Source organism: Elephas maximus, chromosome 2 (genome assembly GCF_024166365.1).
Source record: "Elephas maximus indicus isolate mEleMax1 chromosome 2, mEleMax1 primary haplotype, whole genome shotgun sequence".
Classification (NCBI taxonomy): Eukaryota; Metazoa; Chordata; class Mammalia; order Proboscidea; family Elephantidae; genus Elephas; species Elephas maximus.
The window spans coordinates 70,972,536-70,997,745 of record NC_064820.1 but is presented as its reverse complement, the minus strand read 5'-3'; the positions used below and the strand labels follow the sequence as shown (position 1 = coordinate 70,997,745).

The window sequence follows — 25,210 nt, the reverse complement described above, 5'->3', positions numbered from 1 at the left end:
ATTACTATTAAAAAGAAAAAAAGAAAAAAGAAAAAAAAGCCTTAATTACATCAAAATTACTTAAAATTTTTTCAAAACTATTAAAATTTCTTTGTTTAGGGTTTCTTACTTCAGTGGCCTGTCTCCAAACATAACTCCATTAAAAGCAAGGGCCCTTGGTACAGAATTTTGGTCTGCAAATTCCACAAAAGCAAACCGAGTTGGCTGAGTCTCATCACCTGCCATCCGTACAAACTTCACTTCTCCAACTTGTTTAAAAAATTCAAGTAGTTGATCAGCTGTCGTTGTCTGAGGAAAGAAAGTGACACTTAAGTTATATTCTTAAAAAAAAAAAAAATCAGGTAAATGTTTCTTCAGCAACTGATAAGATTTTTAAGAGGGAAAAAAATGAGCTACTACCAGTCAGTTTCTTCTTAGTTACCTGAGAATTCAAATTTCCAACATAGACTGTTCTCCTAATTTCATCAATTTTGGAAGGATCCACATTTCCCATAAGTGGTGGCTGCGGTATCTCTCCAAGTGTTGCAATGTTGGGGTCTAGTGCTGCTGCTGGTATAGCTCCCAAACTGCTGAGTGAAACACCAAGCTATAAAAAAAAAAAAAGCACCGATTTTCTATTTATATCAAAAATCAGCATTCTCTAATCTTGAAGAGAAATGATCAACCAACTCAGCAAGAATGGAAGGAGTATACAGATTCCTAAATTTAACTCATGTATATTTCTGAATTATTGAGACAGCAAGGTCACATCAGTTTTCAATGTAATCAGAAACATATTAAGTGTCCGGGTATTTTAACTAGTTTTCAACCTGACACTAAAAACATGTCACGGTCATTCAACATTAATTGTATAAATGAGTTCCTAACAGTCAACAACAATCATTTTTTTTTTTTATCAATCCCAAGAGACAGGTATTATTATAATACCAATTTCATAGATAAAAAAATACATAAAGAAGTTATATAATTTGCTCAAAGCTACTCAGCTACCATGTGGTAAAGGCAGGGTACCACCATGGACATTTAAATAGAAACAAAGTTTACCTACCATATCTAAAATATAAGCCCTAACTTTTTTTATACTACAGCAGGAAAAAGACAAAGCTCTTTGAATGATCTTTCCATAATATTACTAAATTCAGTTTTTAGTTCAAGCATAAACTACGTATTATTTTTAGTGAAACTTAACTAGAGGAGACAGAAGATCTCTGGATTTGAAAATGAGAAAAATTTTAGAATTAACAAAAAGCTCCTTCAAGGAAAAGAAACATACCACTTTCATTTCCACTCATATTAATCAGGAAAAATGTGAGCTTTCTCTTTACGTGCAAATGTTACAAAACTACTAAGATTCAATAACTCTTAAGTGACAACACTTCATAAAGGTGAAAATGGAAGCTTATGAAACCAATTTCACTTATGTTTATCACAGCAGCCAGTATGATCTTTTCAAAACATGTCAAATTATGTTATACCCCGGCTTAAAGTCCATTGACAGCTTCGAATTAAATTCAGAATAAAATTCAAACTCCTTTCCGTGGCCTAAAAAAACCTACATAATCAGTGCCCTTCAATCTCATCTTAAAACACACACTATCCTCCCCCCTCATTCACTTTGCTTCAACCATATCGACTACCATTCTGCTCCTCAAATACACAAGTTTTGCCCACCTTAGGGCTTTTCACTTGATGTCCCTTCTGCTTAGAAAGCTCTTCCTCCAGCTGAGTGATGAATCCTTCAAGTGTCAGGTAAAATCATCACCTCCAAGAGGCTTTCCCTGACCTTATATAAGATGCCTGATTTATTCCCTACCACGCCATTTACTCTCTGCATGTCACTCTTCTTTTCCTTCATACTTATTATAATCTGTGGTAGCTGACAGATCTTAGATGTATTGCTCACTACCACCATTTCAAGATAGATCACACAGTTATGGAAATATCTTAGTTAAACATAGGTGAGAGATCTCTTTGAGTCCAGACTACCACCCTCTGGGCCTAGCCTTTTCTCCATGTGTTGCTTCTGTAATCATACCCCTTTCTCTAGCCCCACGGCGCAGTGGTTAAGAGCTCAGCTGGTAACCAAAAGGCAGGCAGGCAGTTTGATTTGCCAGTGGCACCTTAGAAACATTATGGGGGCAGTTCTACTCTGCCCAATAGGGTCGCTATGAAACAGAATCGACTCAATGGCAACAGGTTTTTTTTTTTGTTTGTCTTCTAAGGTCTAAGGTACTCAGATGATTGAGGGTCATACATTAATTTTTTTTTTAACTGTGCAAGAGAATTAACACATACAGTTAAGCTAAATCACAAATATAATTCTTACTGTTTATTAGTTTGCATGGATTTAAAGCATTAAACAGTCCTTTCCAGGTATTCCCAGTTGTCAAAATCCCCTTGACCTATGAACTTCTCCACTGAGCCATGTATTTATAGACTTGAAAAGAGCTTTTCCAAATCATCTAGTCTAACCCTTTTGTTTTTCAAATGTTAAAGACTACTCAGTTCTTTTTTAGGAACTTTTTCCTGTCTCTCTTCTTTTCATTACATGATTCTTCTATACTGTTGTCCAGTATGGTAGCCACATCACATATGGCTATTTGAATTTAAATTAAATAAAATTTAAAATTCAGTTCCTCACCAAAGACACAAGGTAATTATGAGCCCAAGAGACAGAAAGGGCCACATAAACCAAAGACTATATCAGCCTGAGACCAGAAGAACTAGATGGTACTCGGCTACAACTAATGACCGCCCTCAAAGGGAACACAACAGAGAACCCCTGAGGGAGCACGAAAGCAAGGGGGATGCAGACCTCAAATTCTTGTAAAAAGACCAGACTTAATGGTCTGACTGAGACTAGAAGGACCCCGGAGGTCATGGTCCTCAGACTTCTGTTAGCCCAAGACAGGAACCATTTCCAAAGCCAATTCTTCAGACAGGGACCGGACTGGACCATGGGATAGAAAATGATACTGGTGAGGAGTGAGCTTCTTGGATCAAGTAGACACATGAGACTATGTTGGCAGCTCCTGTCTGGAGGGGAAATGAGACGGCAGAGGGGGTCAGAAGCTGGCCGAATGGACACAAAAATAGAGAGTGGAGAGAAGGAGTATGCTGTCTCATTAGGGGGCGAGCAACTAGGAGTATATAGCAAAATGTATATAAATTTTTGCATGAGAGACTAACTTGATTTGTAAACTTTCACTTAAAAATAAAAATATTAAAAATGGAAAAAAAAATGAATAAAAGCAAAAACAAAAAACAAATTCCAGTTCCTCAGTCACATCAGTCATATTTCAAGTAATTCACAGCTACATAATTCTATTGCCTACCAATTAGATAACACAGATACAGGCATTTCCATCATCAAAGAAATTTCTATTGGACAGGGCTGTTCTGTGACAATAAAAATACTGTTCTTAGATTAGCATATCTTCTAGCCCTGGTCCAAGGGCTATATTCAGTCTCCCTTTCGGTCTCTGAAGGGTAAAAGACTATCTAAACTCCAAACATAACACTTTTTCGATCTGACATAAAAGCCCTGACCTCCCTAAGGAGGTGACTTTTAAACAGAAACTTACATGAAAGAGTGATCCTTTTAATGTGTGGAAAAGAATGTTCTAGGCAGAAGAAATAAATGCAAAAGCCCTACAGCAGAAATATGCTTGGCATATTCAAGAAACAACAAGGCCATATGGCTGAAGTACAGCAAGCCAAATAAAAAGAGGTAGGAAAAAAGGTCAGAGAGGTAACCAGAGGCCAGATCACAATGGGCTACCTTTCTACTATTTTCTAACTGAATTTATTCTTCATAAATTAAGTTTTATAATACCAGATGTCTACAGCTGAATTAAGAAGATGCCATTTCCCCTCAGGCAACAAATTAAATAAAAAGTTTACATTATCGCCAAACAAACTCCAAGAATTTTCAAGACAGCAAAATATTTTCTAGGGAAAGGTAAAAAAAAAAAACAAAAAACAGTGAGGATCCTGGAATTAGAATTAGTATGTTAAAATACACGAAAATATACTCAGTAAAACTTCCAGAAGTCCTACTCAAATGATGAGACACTCAATTTAAAAGGTCTCTGGCAGAACAATGGTGTGTATTACTTGAATAAATTAACTACATCATACAGCTTATGAAATCACTACCTATCACCACAAATCTAGATTCAACTTTCAATTATGGTGACTTTTGGATTTTGTTTCGGGGGGAAGAATGGCCTTTTTAAAAAAATAACTATGACCAGAATCTTTTATATAAAAATCCAAAGGTCCCAGTAAGAGTAAAATCTTTTTTTTCTAACCCCACTTTGAAATCACGAAGGAAGTATTAAATCACTACTTCACTCCTTATAGTTAATCAAAAAATATTTTGGCCATGTCTTCACCTTGTTATAGTTTCTCAATGTCAGACAGTGCTTTTCTGAGATAATTTTTCCCGTTATCAAGATTGTGGATCATTTCATGTCTTTTGGATGGATTTAGTCCTCATGAACTGAGAAATCCAATTACATGTTGTTGTTGTTGTTGTTGTTAGGTGGCCTCCAGTCAGTTCTGACTCATAACGACCCTATGCACAACAGAACGAAGCACTGCCCAGTTCTGAGCCAACCTTAAAATCGTTATGCTTGAGCTCACTGCTGCAGCCACTGTGTCAATCCACCTCGTTCAGGGTCTTCCTCTTTTCCGCTGATCCTGTACTCTGCCAAGCATGATGCCCTTCTCCAGGGACCAATCCCTCCTGACAACATGTCCAAAGTATGTAAGACTCAGTCTCACCATCCTTGCCTCTAAGGAGCATTCTCCTTGTACTTCCTCCAAGACAGATTTGTTAGTTCCTTTGGCAGTCCATGGTATATTCAATACTCTTCGCCAACACCACAATTCAAAGGCGTCAATTCTTCTTCGATCTTCCTTATTTATTGTCCAGCTTTCACGTGCGTATGAAGCAACTGAAAATATCATGGCTTGGGTCAGGCACACCTTAGTCTTCAAGGTGACGTCTTTGCTCTTCAACACTTTAAAGAGGTCCTTTGCAGCAGATTTACCCAATGCAATGCGTCTTTTGATTTCTTGACTGCTGCTTCCATGGCTATTGATTGTGGATCCTAGCAAAATGAAATCCTTGACAACTTCAATCTTTTCTCCATTTATCATGATGTTGCTCATTGGTCCAGTTGTGAAAATTTTTTTCTTTATGTGGAGGTGCAATCCAAACTGAAGGCTGTGGCCTTTGATCTTCATTAGTAAGCACTTCAAATCCTCTTCACTTTCAGCAAGCAAGGTTGTGTCATCTGCATAACACAGGTTGTTAATGAGTCTTCCTCCAATCCTGATGCCCCATTCTTCTTCATATAGTCCAGCTTCTCATATTATTTGCTCAGCATACAGATTGAATAGGTATGGTGAAAGAATACAACCCTGACGCAGGCCTTTCCTGACTTCAAACCGATCAGTATCCCCTTGTTCTTTACAAACAACTGCCTCTTGATCTATGGAAAGGTTCCTCATGAGCACAATTAAGTGTTCTGGAATTCCCATTCTTCGCAGTGTTATCCAGTTTGTTATGATCCACACGGTCGAATGCCTTTGCATAGTCAATAAAACACAGGTAAGCATCCTTCTGGTATTCTCTGCTTTCAGCCAGGATCCATCTAACATCAGCAATGATATCCCTGCTTCCAGGTACTCTTCTGAAACTGGCCTGAATTTCTGGCAGTTCCCCGTCAATATACTGCTACAGCCGTTTTTGAATGATCTTCAGCAAAATTTTGCTTGCGTTTGATATTAATGATATTGTTCTAAAATTTCTACATTCGGTTGGATCATCTTTCTTGGGAATATGCATAAATATGGATCTCTTCCAGTCAGTTGGCCAGGAAGCTGTCTTCCATAATCTTGGCATAGACGAGTGAGCACCTCCGGCGCTGCATCTGTTTGTTGAAACATCTCAATTGAAATTCCATTAATTCCTGGAGCCTTGTTTTTCGCCAATGCCTTCAGAGCAGCTTGGACTTCTTCCTTCAGTACCATCGGTTCCTGGTCAAATGCCACCTCTTGAAATGGCTGGACACCGACAAATTCTTTTTGGTATAATGAGTCTGTGTATTCCTTCCATCTTCTTTTGGTGCTTCCTGCATCGTTTATTATTTTCCCCATGGAACCCTTCACTATTGCAACTCGAGACTTGAATTTTTTCTTCAGTTCTTTCAGCTTAAGAAACACCGAGCGTGTTCTTCCCTTTTGGTTTTCCATCTCCAGCTCTTTGCACATGTCATTATAATACTTGACTTTGTCTTCTCGAGCCGCCCTTTGAAATCTTCTGTTCAGTTCTTTTACTTCATGAATTCTTCCTTTTGCTTTAGCTGCTCGACGTTTGAGAGCAAGTTTCAGAGTCTCCTCTGACATCCATCTTGGTCTTTTCTTTCTTTCCTGTCTTTTCAGTGACCTCTTGCTTTCTTCATGGATGATGTCCTTGATGTCATTCCACAACTTGTCTGGTCTTCGGTCACTAGTGTTCAATGCATCAAATCTATTCTTCAGATGGTCTCTAAATTCAGGTGGGATATACTCAAGGTCCAGTTACATGGATCCTCCAATTCCCCATACTATCTAAAATGCTAAATTTCAATAACTGATTTTCTAATTAATAACCTATTTGTGTTCTCAAATTTAAATGAATACTCAATACCAAAAGGGAGTGTCAGTCAGTCATACTTGGGGAAAAAAATTTAAGTAGTTTTTGGATCCTCTCCATTTTAAAAAATAACAGATCCAAAACAGAAATTACTTTCTAAGATCTTTATTCAAATGACTGCCCAGTTGAACATTTGTCTCTTTTATAAGAATGCTGATAGTACATACCGTAGTCAAGGGATTTGGGGTTGGTATGGGAAGCAACCCTGCACCAGGCATCAAACTTGTCATGGTTGGAGCAGGAGCCAATAAAGAAAGGGCTTTGGATTCCTCTGGGATTTTACCTGCAGAGGCAAATTCCAAACATTACAGAAAGCAGAAACACCACACAAACTTTACACTATGATTTTACAATTACCCTTCTACTTAAAAAATAATAATAATAAATGAATCTATCTATCAGATCCATATAAAGAAATAAATAAGAACTTAAGTCTTTCCTTTTTATCCTGCTCTACTAGGAAAAATAAAAGTGAGCAAAACTTCAAAGACTAACAATCTCATTAATGGAATATTATTTTAAAAATTGAATAATGTAGACAATTATTTAACACTTTGAGCTATGGGTCACCTGTACTGGAAACTTAATGTTCATGAACCAAACGATATCAAGCATGGACGCTTTCCCAGGACGGTGTTTTCGCGGTGATCGAAAGTTGTGTTACACATGACAACCGTTCGTGTTGGCTGCATCACTAATAGCACACAGAACATCAGATACAGAAAAGAAGAACATTTTTTAAAGTTTAATCCCCAGAAATGGCAAATAACCAAATTAGTCAAAAAAAAGAAAAAGAAAAAACAAATATGTGCGAATTGAAATCTGTTCCTTAATGAGTGCCCTAACCTGTTACTGAAACTAATTGTTGTGATAAAACAATTTTGATAACCCTCCAAAGAAATCCATTTAATTTTAGTAGACAGAAGGAAAACAAAAACCTACTTCTTGAATCACCTTCAATTAAAAGGAAGACTACACCCATTCAGTTAATAAAGCAGCTCACCAATAACATAAAAGATGCTTAAAAGAATCCAGTTCTGAAGAACATGTCTTGGGAAACTGCTAAAATTTTTGAGAGTAACAACAGAAGAAAAAAGTTCCCTAATCTCAGGTACCTTCTTAAAGAGTTAAATTTTAGACTTGATTTATGTATACTTATCCGAAGAGGGGTGGTTAATGCCTAAATGTCTTGTTTATAAACATTTTAACTGCTAATAACAATAACAACAGTAACACTAAAATAATCTTAGATACTTAGAAGGAAAAAAATCTCACAACCTAAAAAATGAAAAACACACTCTGAAATAGAAACATCAACTTGCCATATTTAATTACTGAATTCTAGTCAATTAATTTTGATAAGGACTACAACATTCACATATTTTTCCTGCTCATATATCTTACCCAAAAAAAAGTATTTCTTAAAAAATTGACTACAGATATTTTAGAAGAACTAATTCATAGTTATATGGTAGGTGGCTACACATTTCCATTATGAGTTCTCTAAAAGTGATTTAAAACACGGCGTACAAAACCTCGCTAAACTGTTTATAGCATACAGAGTAAATTTTTAAAAGCACCACGATGGGTTTTACTGGTAAAAATCCTATTTAAAACCACCAGATGTGCAGGGATAAACCTCTAAACAATATTATCTGAATATATCTCTAAACATGGATGGAATTCAAGACAGATTTTAAAACTTGCTTTAAATAATGGTTATGTTTTATTTATAGCAACAGAATAAAAATTTATTAGCTTTAGCAAATGTCTACTTTTTTCTGAGCTTTGCAACATCTAATTCTATAGTACTTTAATTTACTAACTACAAAAGCAAAGTTACTTTGTTATTTCAATGTAAATTCTGCACAAGCACAGATTTTAACATGCATAAACAAAAGGTAGGTAGACCTTACTAAAGACATCAAAAAATAATTTGTTTATTACTAAGGTTAGCACATGTATGTATATATACTCACATATATACTATTTATAGATATCAGAACTGATAATCCATTATAAAGAAGTTTTTTTTTTTTTTTTTAATGAAAAATTTGCAAAACTTGAATACATCTTGATAAATTAACTGAGGTTTTTGGGTGCAAGCCCTATGCTTAGGTAGTAACCCCAATTTATGACTAGTTCCAATCTAGTAATGCTGTAAATTTAATATTACTTGTCGATTAACAAGCAAAGCTATCCGTAGAAGAAACAAAACGGGTGTTCAACACAGGCCAAAAGTTGATTACTTAATATTACAGGTTTTCATTTATGGCTTAAATAAAGTACCAGTAGGTTGTTTGCCTCTCAGGGCTGTAATAAAGTTACTTAAATCTTTATGTCTAACTAGAAGCACAGTAATACTTTTTTCTAATTACCATTAAAGATAATTTAAAAAAGAAAAAAAATTCCATTGCTAATTTCCAAGGTAGAATTCTATCAAATTTACCTCCAATTTCCCAAACTATATTCCTCAAAGACAACTTAGAGGAAAAAACATCTCTCAATATGAAAGTACTAGTCTAAATCTCAGAATCCATTTAAAAACTAGTAGCCTCTGAAAATTTGTGTCAACAAAAAGTTCAAGCAAACAGAAAAACACATGTGCAAATAAGTTACAACTTTGCAAATATTCATTCCCCAAGTAAGCAGCTAAAAGTCTTCATAAATTAGGGAAATCAGTTCTCATCTATAATAAAAGTCTCTTTTCTCCTACCCTCTGATTATTATATGAAATTTTCTTATTTTCCTTAATGATTGTGTATTCCTAAAATTCTAAGGGGAAGGATAAAAATTAGGAGCTATTCAACTAATTTTTATGACAGACACAAACCTAGAAAAAAACTGCAATTGAGATTAAAAAGTGTTCCTAAGATTCTTACCAGTGTTTTAGTGTTTCGAGAACACATTGTATCTGATCAGTCTATCAACACCAATTAAGACTCACACTGAGCTTTAAAACAATGTATTCTAATTTGCTGCATGAAAATTTATTTTATCTTAAGATTGAGTTCTGCTAATCATCTCCCAATATAATCTGCAACACAATGTTATGAACCTTTAATGGAATATCATTTACAAAGAACTGGAAAACCAGCTCACAAGTTAAAGTGAAAGAGATTTAACAAAACAAAAACAAAAACAAAACAAAAAAAAAAGGGACAAAATAAAGAAAAAGAAATTAAAGTAAAACAATAAAAAACAGAGACAGGGCGTCCATCTTCTGCGGTTCAGACTCCGATCTCATTTCCCCAATGAAGGTTTCACTTGACGGCAGGTTTAGTGGCATGGCAAACAATGCCTAACTCAGGCAAGTGTAACAGGTCTGCCTTGGCCAGTCTAGTCATCTAATAATGCACAAATATCACATAGAGAAAACATACAAAACCAAATTAATAGTCAAAATCCATCTACCAGAAAATGTGGACATAAAGTTATGACTGATGATTATTAGGCTGACACCCCTGTTAGGTTTGACCTTATCTTTTTCTAAGTGCTAACATTTATAAAAAGAAATCTGAGATGCACGCAACAAAAAATAAAAATAAAAAAGAGGTCACATTTGGACGAGTATAATGAAAGTGTATTTTATTTTGAAATGGCATGTTTAGTTAACAATCGCTAATGCTTGGTATGTATGAAACTATTACACATCAAACATTACTTTTACAGCTTAGGATCTTTTCACATTACTGTCTGTACTAAAAAACAGCAAATTGAAAGAAACTGAGAACACTTTTCCTAAACCTTAATTCTGCAGTTTTCTCGTTTCTGTCATTAATGCTGTTTCCACAGTATCAAGAAAGGAATGCAGTCAGTGAAGTTAACAGAGAACTGCTTAGAGCAATACAGTATATTCTCTTCTTACAGAACTTAAGCCACTGCAACTCTTTCCTCTTTATTTACTTCAAACTCACACTGCTATTTTTTTAGGACAACAATGCATTATTTCTTTGCTTGCAGTGCATAATCAGATTTTTATCAGCTCACTGTGAAATTCTTCAGGTTCCATAAATTCATCTGTCACATTTAGTTTAATTAATGAAAAATGTATATCTGAATGCTTTTCTAATACCAATTATTTTACAGGTTAGTGTTCTAAAATATATACTTACTTGTAACTAAACTGCAATAAAAATATGCTCAGATTTTTGTCCCCAAATGGTAATATTAAACAGCAATAACTGAATGTGCATTTTATTCATTACTATCAAGTAAAACAAGCAAACAAAAAATATATCTCCACACCCATAACCTTGAATGTTTATGACAAATCAGGGTCAAGGCTTCTCAGATACATACGTACGAAAAATTCTACAGGAATTCCAACAAAGCAACGCTGATAAATTCTTACTTTCAACTCAGTAGTGAGTTAACATAATACAAAATCCTGTGCTATTGGTGGTATAATTTTCTGATATAATTTCCAGTTTAAAAAACCTTCTGATTTCTTTTTCCCCATGCAGTTTACTTGATACAAAATTTCACAAGGTATGAAGAACTAAACCATTAATGAGGTCTTTTCCCACTCTGCTCTATAGTTAAGGGCTTACTGCCCCTTACAGATTAGCAGATGAGGGGGTATTTTGAAAATAACGAATTTGAATCTATTTTTATTCTCTCTACTGCCACCCCTATCCTCAGGCAAGGGAAAGAAACCTTCAATTTACCTGAAAAATCTAGAATGTCTTATTCTAAAAATCCTCAGGCAAGGGAAAGAAACCTTCAATTTACCTGAAAAATCTAGAATGTCTTATTCTAGGACATCAAAAATACCAAAATTATACTCGCTGTACCTGATTTTAATGTTTTTGACATCCCAGAATTGGAATTCTGAAATAAGCATAAAACCTTGAAAGTGTAGTAAACTGTTTATTATACATTAAGTTGTTTTAAATGTTAACCTAGCCTTTAAAAAAAGATTTTAAAACATCATATATGAAACCTCATTAAATTGCTTCAGGTAAAAGTTCATGTTGTAAAAGTTACCACCATCCACTACAGAAAATGTATTTAAAATGTTTAAATTATAATAACCTAACTTAAAATCCATGTAGTACACATGAAATAGTCAGTGATCTAAATAGAAGTTAATTACACACCAGAACTGTCAAATTCAGCACAGCTTATTATATGTGAGTGACTCTATAAATAGAAGTTACCAAAAAATAAATATTAGTAATTATTAGCTCTTAAAGCTGTTTAAAGTCATAAAATTTAGCCTTGTTCCTATCTCCAACAACTATTTCCTGAATGAATGCTTTGGAAAATTGCTTTTCATGAGCCTTTCAATTACAAAAAAAGTCAGTAAAAGAAAAAAGCAAATTCTGGTTGCATAACAAATAATTATACTAAATATGAAGTAATGGTCTCACAGTAACTATTAAGGTAAATTATCTTGAGGATACTTGGAAGTATAAATTATATTTCTTATAAACATAAATAGCATCACTTAACCCCAATTTGGCAAAATGTGTACACTGTTTTTATTTATATAATATTAGTAATATATACACAAGGAAAAGTGCTTACTTTTTCTACATTAAAAATAATTTCCCTTCCCAACTTAAGTTTTTTCAATTTAAGAAAGCTTTCTTTACAACTTGCAAAAACAAAAAGCTTTCTTTTCTAACTTGCAAATACACTACAGAAAGCCAAAGCAAACTAGAGAAGCCACATAATTTATTAATTTTTAAATGTTTAGTAATAAAACCTCAAACATACCTAATAAGTTAATAACTAATATATAAAATAAAAATCCTTTCCTTCTCTAAATTTCATTCTTGCTTTTAACACACACACAGACTCGTACTACTTGCCAATTTTGGGGAAAGCCAAAGGTAAGTAACAGAGAAAACAGAAACCAAAACAATAGGAAAAACATGTGAGATACTAACCTTCTGCACAAGGAACAACTATCAGAGCTCTGTCAATAAAAACCGTGTTAGTTAGATGCTGGGCCACACCAACACTTGATGGATCACGAAACTTAACATAACATACTTTGGAGGAAAAAGCAAGAGGTGCGTTGCTGCAAGATAAAAAGAAAAACAATTGGACTAAATAAGCATTTACATCGTTTTGTTGTTTTCATTTGAAATTTCTTAACATCTTTACACAATCTTGCACAAGACAAGAAATTTTTGTTGCTAATGATCATTAAGACATGAAATAGGAAAACAATGTCATTCGATGGTGATTTGTCTGCAAAGATGAAAGGCAACCTAGGCAGGCCTATAGCCTTATTTGTAAAGATTTGAAACTCAAATTAATCAGTTCTTAATTTTCATGAAATATGAAAACACCTGATTTGACCAAAGATATTCGAGCTAATGTATCATCGCAAATAGGCAAAATCCCTTTATGAAAGCCCCAATCCTCAAGACTAAATTTTCTAACCACTTTCAACCCTGCTGAAGTGATTCCCTGGCGTTTAAATCAGTACAGATCTCCAACAATCTTAGAAACAATCTGATAATATGGATTTAAAATCAAAGCCTTTTGCATATACCAGACAGCTTCAGGCGAGGCTGCAGTGTAATTTTCCAGTCAAATGATTTTACAAACAAAATTCTGCCATATTTTACATGCAAAAGAGCATAGGCTCTTAATGGTCCTATTTGATTCAATCTAAGCAGGCCCATAGCAAAAAGGAATCAGACACGGCACAGATGAAAGCAACTTTCATTAGTATGAATCCATCCTGAGGATCCCAAAATATACTATCCTCATGGACCTACTCATCTTTTTGTCAACCTGTCCATAATTATTTTCTGTGAAAGTCTTTTAACTGTCTTTAACAAGGAAAAAAAAAAAAGACCGAACCTAAAATATGTACCTAATCTATAACAAAAGGAAACCCTGGTGGTGGTGCAGTGGTTAAGAGTTTGGCTGTTAACCAAAAGGTCAGCAGTTCGAATCCACCAGGCGTGCCTTGGAAACCCTATGGGGGCAGTTCTACCCTGTCCTATAGGGTCGCTTTGAGTTGGAATGGAAACAAGTTTGCCTTTCTATAACATAAATGTACAATCCTTTAAAACATTACGCTTCTTTGCATTGAAAAATATTATATATGACCGTGCAATAAGTTAAAAGTTTACGAAACGGAGGAAAAGGAAGTTGAACAGTCCCAGAACAAATTATTCAAGGCAAAGAAGAAATTTAAAGTCTAATAATCTAACTTCAAATCTCATGTAAACTTAATCATTTAATTGATCAAGACTTTTAAAACCATTTCAATGTACTATTTAATTAATTCTACAAACATTAGTCATGTTTTAAATTTAAACGTCTTTCCCAGTAACTCCACAGCATACAGTAACATATCCATCTTTAAACGATGAAGGATAACCACTTTAACAGTGATCAAATATACAAATTTATAATATTAACCGAACATTGTTAAAAAAAAACAAAAAATGTATTTATATTTAGAGCTTGAAACTAGTTATATTATTAATACATCTAGTAAGGCTAAATAAAGTTGCAAAAAAATAAAACTCTACCTCTTTTCTACCCAACCCAATTCACTTCTGCCTAAAGACACCCAATTCAAGTCTCACCCCAGCCCTCACCAACAATCCCCCCTTACTCAACATCTAAATCGAAGCACTTTATGTACTGTCACTCAGGTAAATACATCCACATCCAGCTTTAACTCACCATCTTTACATTACCAATCTGCAGTTTAGGATTCTCCTGAGCTCCAAGCTCCCATATCCAAGTGTCTGCTAAAATATTACACCTCGATTGTCACGGGAGCCCAACCCTTAACTTATTAAGTCGAAAATAAAATTCACCATCTTCCTTCCTTACCAATCCTGCCCTTTGTCCTATACTTCAAATTTCAGTTAAAGACACCATCAAACTACCCAAAAGTCTGAAACCTGGGAGTCACTAGTTGTGATGGTCACTAATGCTATTCACCAAATATTTCCAAGTCTCCTGGGAACGTAGTGAAATCCCATTTCCCTGTTCCTTCAAGTTAGGTGTGGCCATGTAACTTGCTTTTACCAAGTAAATATGAGCAGACCTGAAATGCATCATTATTGGGCAGTAGCTTTAAGAGCCACTGCTTGGCTCTCTCCCTTTGCCACAGTGACCAGTAATGTTCAATATCAAGGTTTATCCCACAGTGAGTGACCACAATAATAAGAGTCCCCCACTCCCTCCAATTTGTACTAGACAGGTAGTACAAGAAGAAACAATCTCTTACTCTGTCAGAATACCAAGAATTGGGAGCTGTTTGTTTCTAGAGCAAAACCCTGCCCATTCTGACTGATATATTATCCTTGACCTTTCTCTCTTCCTCACCTAACTTGTCATGAAATCCCATTGAAACTACTTCCCAAATATCTGTCACATTAATTCTTTCATAATTCCCATTATCAATGCCTTAATTCTGGCTCTCATCATTTCTCACCTGGATTACTACAATGGCTCTAAACCAATCAGTCCTCTATCTCAATACCTTATTAACAGTCTTTTACAAAGCTGCCAGGGTAATCTTCTAAACCCTAAATTTCATCATGTCACTCTTCTGCTTAAATTTCCTCAAAGGCACCTCTGTTCCAGCCTCATCAACTATAAGCAAACAAAAATCCAGGCATACAAATACTTGTGGTTCCCAGAACACATCCTGCACATCTGGGTCTTTGTACACATTGTTCCATATGGCTATGATGCCCTCTCTAACTCACTTCCTTTTGGAACAGTAACTCCTCCTTTATTTAAAGGCTAAAGTTTCCAAGTCCTCTGGAAAGCCATCTCAATATACCAAAGTTGATTAGGTGCCCTTCCTACATGTGCTACCAAGACATTCTGTATAGATTCACACAGGCCTTATTACAGTTTACTCATGTGAAACCCCACAAGTGATTAGACACTGGGCAGAAAGACCCATTTCACTGGCTGACTCCCCCCTCCCCAAACAAAAACAGGTGCCAAAAGGTAAATTCCAACTCATGGCGACTCCACGTGTGTCAGAGTAGAACTGTGCTCCATAAGGTTTTCAATGGAAAATTTTTTCTAGGAAGTAGATCACCAGGCCTTTCTACAAGGTGACTCTAATCCAAACCAAACCCATTCCCATCAAGTCAATTCTGACTCATAGCAACCCTACAGGACAGAGTACAACTGCCCCATAGGGTTTCTAAGGAGTGCCTGGTGGATTGGAACTGCCAACCTTTTGGTTAGCAGCCGAACTCTTAACCACTGTGACTCAAATCTCCAACTTTTCGGTAAAATTTGACTGTCCAAGCTTCAACAAGTGAGCGTGGAACAGATTCTCTCTCCTAGGCTGGGAAGTAGTCACTTAAGAGTCAGAACTTGGGCCAGATGCCAGATAAGGGGGTAAAGAGTAAATCTACAGAGAAACAGAGGAGATACACAGAAAAAAACTGGGCTGAAAACAAGGCCTCTGAGAGAAATTAATCACCTTGGTTACAGGTGCCTTTCTAGTTCCCAGTCCCAGTTCCCATGAGGCGTGCGTGTACTACAGTCTTTATCCTTCAATGTAGGGAAATTTCTGTCTTTCCAATAAATCATGTCTTTTCTTGAGCTAGAATGAATAGCACTGTTTCTGTACTTTGCACCAAAAAAAAAAAAAATCTATCATTACAATGAGCCACTAAAGCCCTAGCAATTACAATAGAAATACTCTCTTTTAGCTCTGAAATCCCCAAGAGTCTGACAAGCCACTACTAAGGCTGCATTTCCTAAATTGACAAATGCCTTTGTGAAAGAATGGAAACTTTGATACTCACTGTTGAAAACTAAAAACATAATTCCAAAAGCCTCTGGTTGAAACTCACTTCATTTCAAATTTAAAACATTCACAGGAATAGGAAATCTGAGCCTGGTTTGTAAATCAACTACATGTTAAGACATGCCATGCCACCAAGATTTGAGAACTGGCTGAAAAATACTGTTCTGCTCTAAACAGCATTATCATGGGAGTGTTGATACTAGGCATGGCTACACCATTCTATGTTTTAAGCAATTTTCTTATCTTTGTTTCCCAGTTTCCCTCCTAAACATATCAACTTACAATTGCTTTATAAAAATGCAAACATTTGAACTTTTCAGGAGAGGAACTAACACTCCTTCAGATTGAACCTATTATAGACTAAAATATGATAAAGTGGCAAACCTAAATACACGATAAACATCTCAGCAAACAACTATGTATTTATTTCAAAATGAATATTTCCAAATTTAACACTGAGATTTTTCTCTTAAGTATGTCTAAACCATTAAATAGATGTACTTTTTAAAAATTAAATGGAATTATCACTTTAAAATGTAATTCTTACCTACAGTTTTAATTTTTAAAGGCGGGGTACATATTTCATTTGGTCTAATTACATGGCTCTACAGAAAATAGCAATACCAAAATAGCAACACCAAAACACAGCAGATTTTACTTTGACCTCATTTGCTGAATCAACTTTTGTTTTGTTTGTTTAAATATACACTCTCATAAAACTTTTTTTAAAAGAAAAAATCAGAATTTCATAGAAAAAAAAAAAAGGTGTTAAATGCAGAAATCGCAGAACCAACTTTCTGAGCAACACTTAAATTTCCTGGACCCTAACTGGTTATTTTGTTTTTTCATTAAACATGGTGATGGTACTGTACAATCTTTTTAAAAAGCAACTTGGTAGTATGTCCAAGACTTTTTACTGTACTAATATATACGCTTTAAGAATCTATTAAAAAGGATATAATCAAAAGCATGGGAAAAAAACATAGTTTTATGTACGAAGATATTAATCGACACATTATTTATAACAGGGTTTCTCAGTGAGGGTCGCTCCAGTGGTACTTGGGATAGCACAATTCTTCCTTGTGTAAGACTTACTATGAATAGCTGACCTAACCTACCAAATGCCAGTTGGCCCTCCAACCATTATTGAGAACCATTTCCAAATGCTTGTAGGTAAAATCCACTGATTTATAAAACACCCCCCCCAAAAACAACACAAAATATCTAACAGCAGAATTTCAAAAACATACGACATGCTTAAGAAGTACCAGTCTTTAAATATTACTACAAATAAAATACAATATGAAAAATGCTCATTACAGGTTAGGTGAAAAACGTTTACAATCATGGTGTATGAATCTTACAATTACACTATATTAAAATAAACACAAATGAAAAAGACTGGAGGGAAACACATGGAAATAAGAAGAGATTTTGGTAGGGTGGTAGGATCACAGGTGGTATGCTTCTTTGTCTCTATTTTTCATAAAGTGGCTATGTTGATTATATTAATTTTTAACTAAATAAATTTAAATACTAAGCAATTGACCAATTTTACCTTTCTTAGTCCTTTTGGAGACCAAAGAAGTGAAGAAAACCAACAAACAAAAAAAACAAAACAGCAAAATCAATGGCGCCCTTTATGCGTTAGTGACTTGAAAAGGGACATAGGCGAACTTCTAGGGTTCAGATAATATTGATCTGAGTGCTGTTTACATGAGTGGGTTCGCTCTGTAAAAGGTCATCAAGCCTGTACACTTATCTGTGCACGTTTCTGTATGCACGTTGTGCCTCAATGAAAATTTTACTTAAAAAAATTTTTTCTTCTGTAAAAAGATTTTCAAGAGCTATGAGATTCAGTTTTTCAGCAAAACTTAAAATAATTCTGGATACTTAGCATCTGCCAGTACCAAAAAGGCTGACAAATTACAAATGAGAATCCTTAATGTTTACAATGAATGTTTACTAGAATTCTTAATACCTAAAAACTAAAATGTAATTGAATCACTGCCCCAAACCAAAAGAATTAAATTTAAAATTTGAATTTTCACATTACCAACTGAAAGCTTAAAATTTTAATGAGAAACATTTTTCACATTGTAATGAGATATATTTCCAAATTTAAAACAAAGGGATTTCTAATCAACATGTGAAATTATTCACAAAACACTGTTTCTGTGAAAGTTGAAAACAATTATCTGTATCCTCAATACAACTACTACTATTGCATTTTCATCCACTTCAGCCCAAATTTGCAAACACATCTTCCATTTAAGAACCAGGTAATGAGAGCTTCATCACAAAGCAGAAAGCTTGTTGATAGAGCATGTCAGTATTGCTGAAAAACAAGGATAAAATTCCAGTATTGCCCTTGTGGAAAAGCTGGTTAAGGATTTTGCATGGCCAAATGTTGTATTTATATCACAATTTTGCTATTCCTATTGCATTTGTGACACACTAGAGTTTAGCAAACCATATGCTTAAGAGGCTTTTTTTTTCTCATTGACTTTTAAACTCCAAGTGATAACACTTGATTTCAAAACATAGCCCATTACTAAGTGTCAATTAATAACTGGCAGCAATAATGCCCCCAAACCCAGGTTTCAACCATGTAAGTGGTATTATGCTGGCCATGAAGAAAACACTGAGATATATTTCCTCTACCTCTGAGATACCTTACGATACCATACTACAACCTTTAAAAGAAGGTTAATTTACAAAGCTTCATGTACAAAATATCTTGCTGATTTCAATTCCTGCAGGATACAGCCCTCCTCCAAATACTTCTCAATTATTAAAAAAAAAGTCCTAAGTGCTTAAAGAGATGGCTGAAAGCATTTTTGAAGGTTAATTAGACAGCCAAAGCTTTATATGCCACAGTTAACCAATTGGGATGTATGCAGTATTGTTGACAAAAATATATTACCTGAATCTAATCATGAAGAATTTAGATAAACCCATATTATGTGTCATTACCAAAAAATGAACAAACAGAAGAAATGTCAAGGTCAAGAAAGACCAAAAAGGTACAGGGAGCTATTCTACATTAAAGAAGATAACTAAATGCAACGTATGATCTCTGATTATATTCTGGTTCAAAAATCAAAAGAAAAAACGTTCTTAGAATAACTGGAAAATTTGAATATGAACACGTACTGTTTTTTTCAATGTTAAACTTCTTGCGTACGGTAATACTACTGTGGTTATGTAGAGAATTTTCCTGTTCTTAAGAGATACCTGCTTAAGTGTCTGGGGATTAAGAGTCATAACGTCTCCAGTACAACCAGATGGCGCCTGGTCGACCAGGATCAAAACAGGCGGTCCCGGACAGAGCTGGAGAAAGACATAGAACAAAATTCTAACCCAGAAAAAAAAAAAAAATTTGACCAGACTTACTGGTCTGGCAGAGACTGGAAAAACCCTGAGACTATGGCCCCAAGGCTTCCTTTTAACTCAGTACTGAAGTCACTCCTGAGGTTCACCCACCAGCCAAAGATTAGACAAGCCCATAAAACAAAGAGAAAGTAAATGGGCACACCAGCCCAGGGGCAAGGATGAGAGGGCAGGATGGGATAGGAAAGCTAGTAACAGGGAAGCCACGGTCAAGAAGGGGAGAGTGTTGACATGTCATGGGAGTGGCAACTAATGTCACAAAACAATACATGTTGTTTAATGAGAAACTAATTTGCTCTGCAAACGATCTGAAATACAAAAAACAAAAAAAGTCAATGTCTGGTACTACTTTCAAAAAGATGAGCGAGTGTATACAAACAGAGAAAGCAAGCAACGGATGAAAATCAGAGAAAGAAATATTAATATTAAAAGTGTTATTCTTCTGTACATTTGAAGTATTTCAAAACAAAAAATTGAGGAGAAAAACTTAAAAACTCGAACATCAACTTTTAGCAATATCTATGCAGTACCAAGAAAACCCTGGTGGCAGTGGGTTTGGTTTTTGATGCAGTACCAAAACCAAAAACCCACTGCCATCAAGTCGATTTCCACTGATAACGACCCTATTAAAATAAAAAATAAAAAATAAACCAAACCCGCAGCCGTCGAGTCTATTCCGACTCATAATGACCCTATAATACAGAGTAAAACTGACCACATAGGGTTTCCAAGGCTGTAAATCTTCAAGAAAGCAACCTGCCACACCTTTCTCCCGCAGAGGGGCTGGTGGATTCGAACCGCGGACCTTTCGGTTAGCAGCCCAAGGCTTACCGATAGAATATTAAGGAAAAACAGGTCTGGAACCTAAAATACGTTAACTATAAAATAAACCAAAACAAATGTAAATTTTAAAAAAAGAAACAACTTAGCAGCTACTACCTCTTAAGGAATTTTAACTTAAATGAACAAAATATGGAGAATTTTGAGATTCTACGCTCTACCTTTAAAAAAAGTTTATGCATGCAGTTATGTGAAAAACTCGCAAATCCCTTACAAGTTTTAGGAGTAGGTAATATTGTAGAAGGGAAATCAAAATACTGTACACTAATTGCGAGGTGGCTGCGGCCTGTGAATGCCAGCCGAAATCCGGACTTTAAAAAGTACACCGCAGAGATGATCGTGCACTGACTAATAACTTTTTCTGAAAAGCTTGAGGCAGTGTGACCTTACAGGAGGAAAATTTAATCTGTTGCCAAAAGGGCGACTAGACGTTATCTTTAAGAACAAGCATGGGATCGGATAAACCAAAAAGATGCTAAGTGTCTGACCACCTCCATGGGAAATAAAATATAGCCCTAATTCATCTCGTCATCAACGGCAGGCTTTCTAGTCAGCGACAACGGCCTGATACTAATGCCCTAAGAATTAGACAGTTACTCAGACGCAGTCCCCGCGATTTTCACATTGCACAGACGTTATCAGGCGTTCGCCATGAGGACTATTTTAGGCCCACCTGCGGCCATCTTAAGTTCGGGAAAAAAAAAAAAAAAAAAGCATGAACCAGAAGACAGGGCAGCGACCACGACAAGTACCACAGGCACGAAAAAGACAACCTCTCTAAATCCTTTGTAAGGGCTCCGTGCAGAGGTTAGCCCCCAAAATCCGACTAACAAGGCGAGCAGGACCTCGGGGCGCCAGACCACAGTGCCCTAATCAAATATGGGCACTAAGGTAAGCCCAGCGGTCACGTGTCGAGCACCGCGCGCCCCCGTCCGCGCTCTCCTCCGGGCTCGGATCCTGAGGTCTCTATGGCGCCTGCGCCCATCCCCCAGCCGAGCTAAAGCACTTACTCCGGGGGGTAAAGTCGCAGCTCCTCGATTTCTCCTAGGAAGGAAAAAAGCGTCCGCATCTGCTCGCTGGTCACCGCCGACGACAGATTCGTCACCTGAATCACCGCCGTAGGGGTGAGGCCGAAGCCCAAGCCCAAACCGAAGCCGCCTCCGCTGTTCATCCCGATCCCGCTGTCGCTGCCTTCCCGCTCCCCAACGTCTACGACGCGTCAGCGACGGAGCCGGGAAAGCGAAGAACGTGCGGCCGCGAGCGCGCTCCCGCTGGCGAATTCACAGCGCCGGGCAGGTCTAGCCACCCTTTCACAACTCCCCTGCTCCCCGGGGCCGCTCGCGCCAGCCGGAAGCGTCTCCCCGGCAACCCGCCGGGTCCAGCGCGGCTTGGGGCTCGGGTTCCAGGATCACTCGGGCTGTAGGACTTCCCCCTACCTTCCTTCCCAGTTTTTTTTTGTTAATCGATTTCCTGCCCCTAAAAAAATTCCTGCCCCTAGCACTCATCAGATTCTTTTGCTACTATCAACAGACCGACCCAGTTCTTTCTAGTCTTTACTGTCAGTGGGACTGGGAAACGTAGCCGCCTGCTGGTGTGTAAAGGAGGAATGACTTTCCAGCATCACAGATAAATTCTGGACCAAACGATGTTGTGGTTGGGTGCTATCAAATGTATTAGGACTCATAGTAACCTCATGTGACAGAGTAGATCTGCCCCAGAGTAGAACTTGGCCATAAGCCTTAGGCGAGGGGGTAAAGCCCTGGGGTGCAGTGATGAAGGGCTCAGCTGCTAGCCCAAAGGCAGGGCTTCCAACTGGTTGGTTCGAGTTCGAACCCCTGTTGAAAATTCACATTTCCGCCCCAGATACACTGAATCAAAATCTACATTTTAACAAAAACCTCAGGTGATTATTCTGTATAATAATTTTGACAACCACTGCCATACTAGTGAGTCTCAGAATTGGTCCCTAACCAGCAATATGAGCATCTCTTGGAAACTTGTTAGAGATGCAAATTCTCAGCAGGGGTTCGAACCGGAATTAATCGGTTCCAAGACCTGCGAAAACGTTGGCCAGCCAGCCACCCTAAATATGTACAGCCTTGGAAACCTCATGGGGGAAGTTCTACTGTGTCTTATAGGGTTGCTTTGAGGTAGGATTGACTCTCCAGCAATGGAGAGTCATAAATGAAGTACATCACCAGGTCTTTTTCCCATGGAGCCACTGGGTGTGTTTGAACTGCCAACCTGTCAGCCCAGCGCTTAACAACCAGGCCTGCAAGTCATTATTATATATAGGCAGCTTCCCCACCCCCAACTACTTAAAAAACTGACCAGGGTTTTAATTGTGAAAAAAAACTTGGAAATTTTTACAAAAGTGTAAATTCAGATTGAATTAAGGAAGGAGGCATTGATAGGAAGGCTATGTGGTTGTTTTTTTAACTTGTAATTTATTTGCTCATTCCACAGGTATTAATGTTTATTGAATTTTATGTACCAGACACTGTTAGACAAGGGCACATAAAAGATAGTTATATACAGTCCACATAGAATTTGCAACCGGATAAGAAACAAGCAACAGTGGTATGTGAGACTATAGAGCTGCTGATCTCAAAGTGAGGTCTGCAGAACTCTGGGGGTCCTCAAAACCGTTTCAGGGAGACTGCAAGGTCAAAATGATTTTCATAATAACATTAAGACTGTATAAGTATTTTTAAATTTGTTGGCATTTGGATTGATGGTGTAAAAACAATGGTAGGTAAAACTGCTGGCACTATAGCAGGAATCACTACTAGTCATTGTATTTTGTATTCCCCACCATGCACTCACAGTATAAAAAATGTAAAATGTTTTAAATAAGCTAGTCTCACTCAGGAAACCCTGGTGGCATAGTGGTTAAGAGCTACAGCCGCCAACCACAAGGTCAGCAGTTCAAATCCACCAGGTGCTCCTTGGAAACTCTCGGGGGCAGTTCTACTCTGTACTATAGGGTCACTATGAGTTGGAATAGACTTGATGGCAATGGGTTTGGTTTTTTTTGTTTTGTTTTAGTCTCACACAATGTCCTTGAGAAAGGAGTAAAAGTTATTAATTTTATTAAATTTTCATTTTAGCATACTCCTCTTCTTAATATTTGGGACAAAATGGAAAGTACTTCTGTTGCATGTCCAGGTGGGATGATTGTCTTCAGAAAAAGCAATTATGCAATTGTTTTTTTAAAATTGTGTCTGCCACCTTGAGCTTGACAACTTTCTAATACTTAAAGACTTTGCTGAAATTACTGATGATACTAACAAATGTAAGGTTTTTGACATTGTATAATGGAATGTGTGAACATCCAGAAAATCTCCACAGATCAATGAGCAACTATTTTCCAAATGGCCAAATGCATAGTGTTACAAAATCTAAAAGATTCATTCAAAACACAAGATAGACCAATGGATTTTAATGTGGCAGAATATGAAAAGTTCATTGATATGGTTTCAGATTCCACGTTGCAAGTACACTCTAAAATATGACTACTTGTCAAGTTTGGTGTAGTATCAAAGAAGAATATCTAGAATTATCTGGAAAGGCTATGAAAATACTTTTCCAACTCCGTATCTGTATGAGACCAGATTTTCTTCATATATTTCACACAAAACCACATATCACAACAGATTGAATTCAGAAACAGATATGAGAATCCAGATATCTTGTATAAAACCAGACATTAAAGAGGTTTGAGAAATGTAAAACAATGCCAGTCTTCTCACAAATTTTTATCAAGAATATAATTTTGTCATAAAAATAAATCATTTATATTAACAAAAGAATTTATTGCTATTTTAAAATGAATTTTAAAATATTTTTTATTTCAAATTTAATTTCTGTTATGGTAAATATAAAAGTGAGGATGCGATACCACAGCTTGTTTATTTTGAATTTGTCATCAGGAAAGACAAATTGCTAGAAAAGGACATCATGGTTGCTAAAGTAGAGGGTCAGCAAAAATAAGGGAAACCCTCAATGAGATGGACTGACACAATACCCAAGCAATGGACTCAAGCATACTGTCCTAGTTCTCTAGTGCTGCTATAAAAGAAATACCACAAGTGGTTGGCTTTAACAAAGAGAATTTTATTCTCTCACAGTCCAGGAGGCTAGAAGTCTAAATTCAGGGTGTCAGCTCCAGGGAAAGGCAGGCGTTCTCTGTTGGCTCTGGAGGAATATCTTTGTCATCAGGCTTCCCTGGTTGAGGAGCATCTCAGCACAGGGACCCCGGGTCCAAAGGACACGCTATTCTCTTGTCTCTTATTTCTTGGCGGTATGAGGTCCCCCACTCTCTGCTCACTTCTCTTTCCTTCTATTGTTTGTAAGATAAAAGGTGATGCAGGCCACACCCCAGGGAAACTCCCTTTACATTGGATCAGGGATGTGACCTGAGTAAGGGTGTTATTTCCCACCCTAATCCTCTTTAACATAACCCAATCTTGCCTCATTAACTACAGGCAGAAATTAGGGTTTAC

At 36.6% G+C, this 25,210-nt stretch overlaps 1 protein-coding gene across 4 annotated transcripts in view; it reads right to left on the bottom strand.

The window, feature by feature from the left end:
* The window catches only part of SREK1 (splicing regulatory glutamic acid and lysine rich protein 1), a 47,782-nt gene extending 25,641 nt beyond the window's left edge, over positions 1-22,141 (bottom strand). The window contains exons 1-5 of one of the 4 annotated variants that reach the window (XM_049864745.1): positions 21,716-22,141; positions 12,604-12,737; positions 6,874-6,989; positions 422-586; positions 110-288 (exon numbers count right to left, since the gene is read on the bottom strand). In XM_049864745.1, coding sequence (XP_049720702.1) covers positions 110-288; positions 422-586; positions 6,874-6,989; positions 12,604-12,737; positions 21,716-21,876 — 755 coding nt within the window. In that variant the 5' untranslated portion in view covers positions 21,877-22,141. Of the gene's footprint in view, positions 1-109; positions 289-421; positions 587-6,873; positions 6,990-7,276; positions 7,704-12,603; positions 12,738-21,715 lie in introns of those variants that run through there. The other 3 variants (XM_049864738.1, XM_049864750.1, XM_049864757.1) reach the window with 3 other exon arrangements.
* Positions 22,142-25,210: the final 3,069 nt, after the last annotated feature.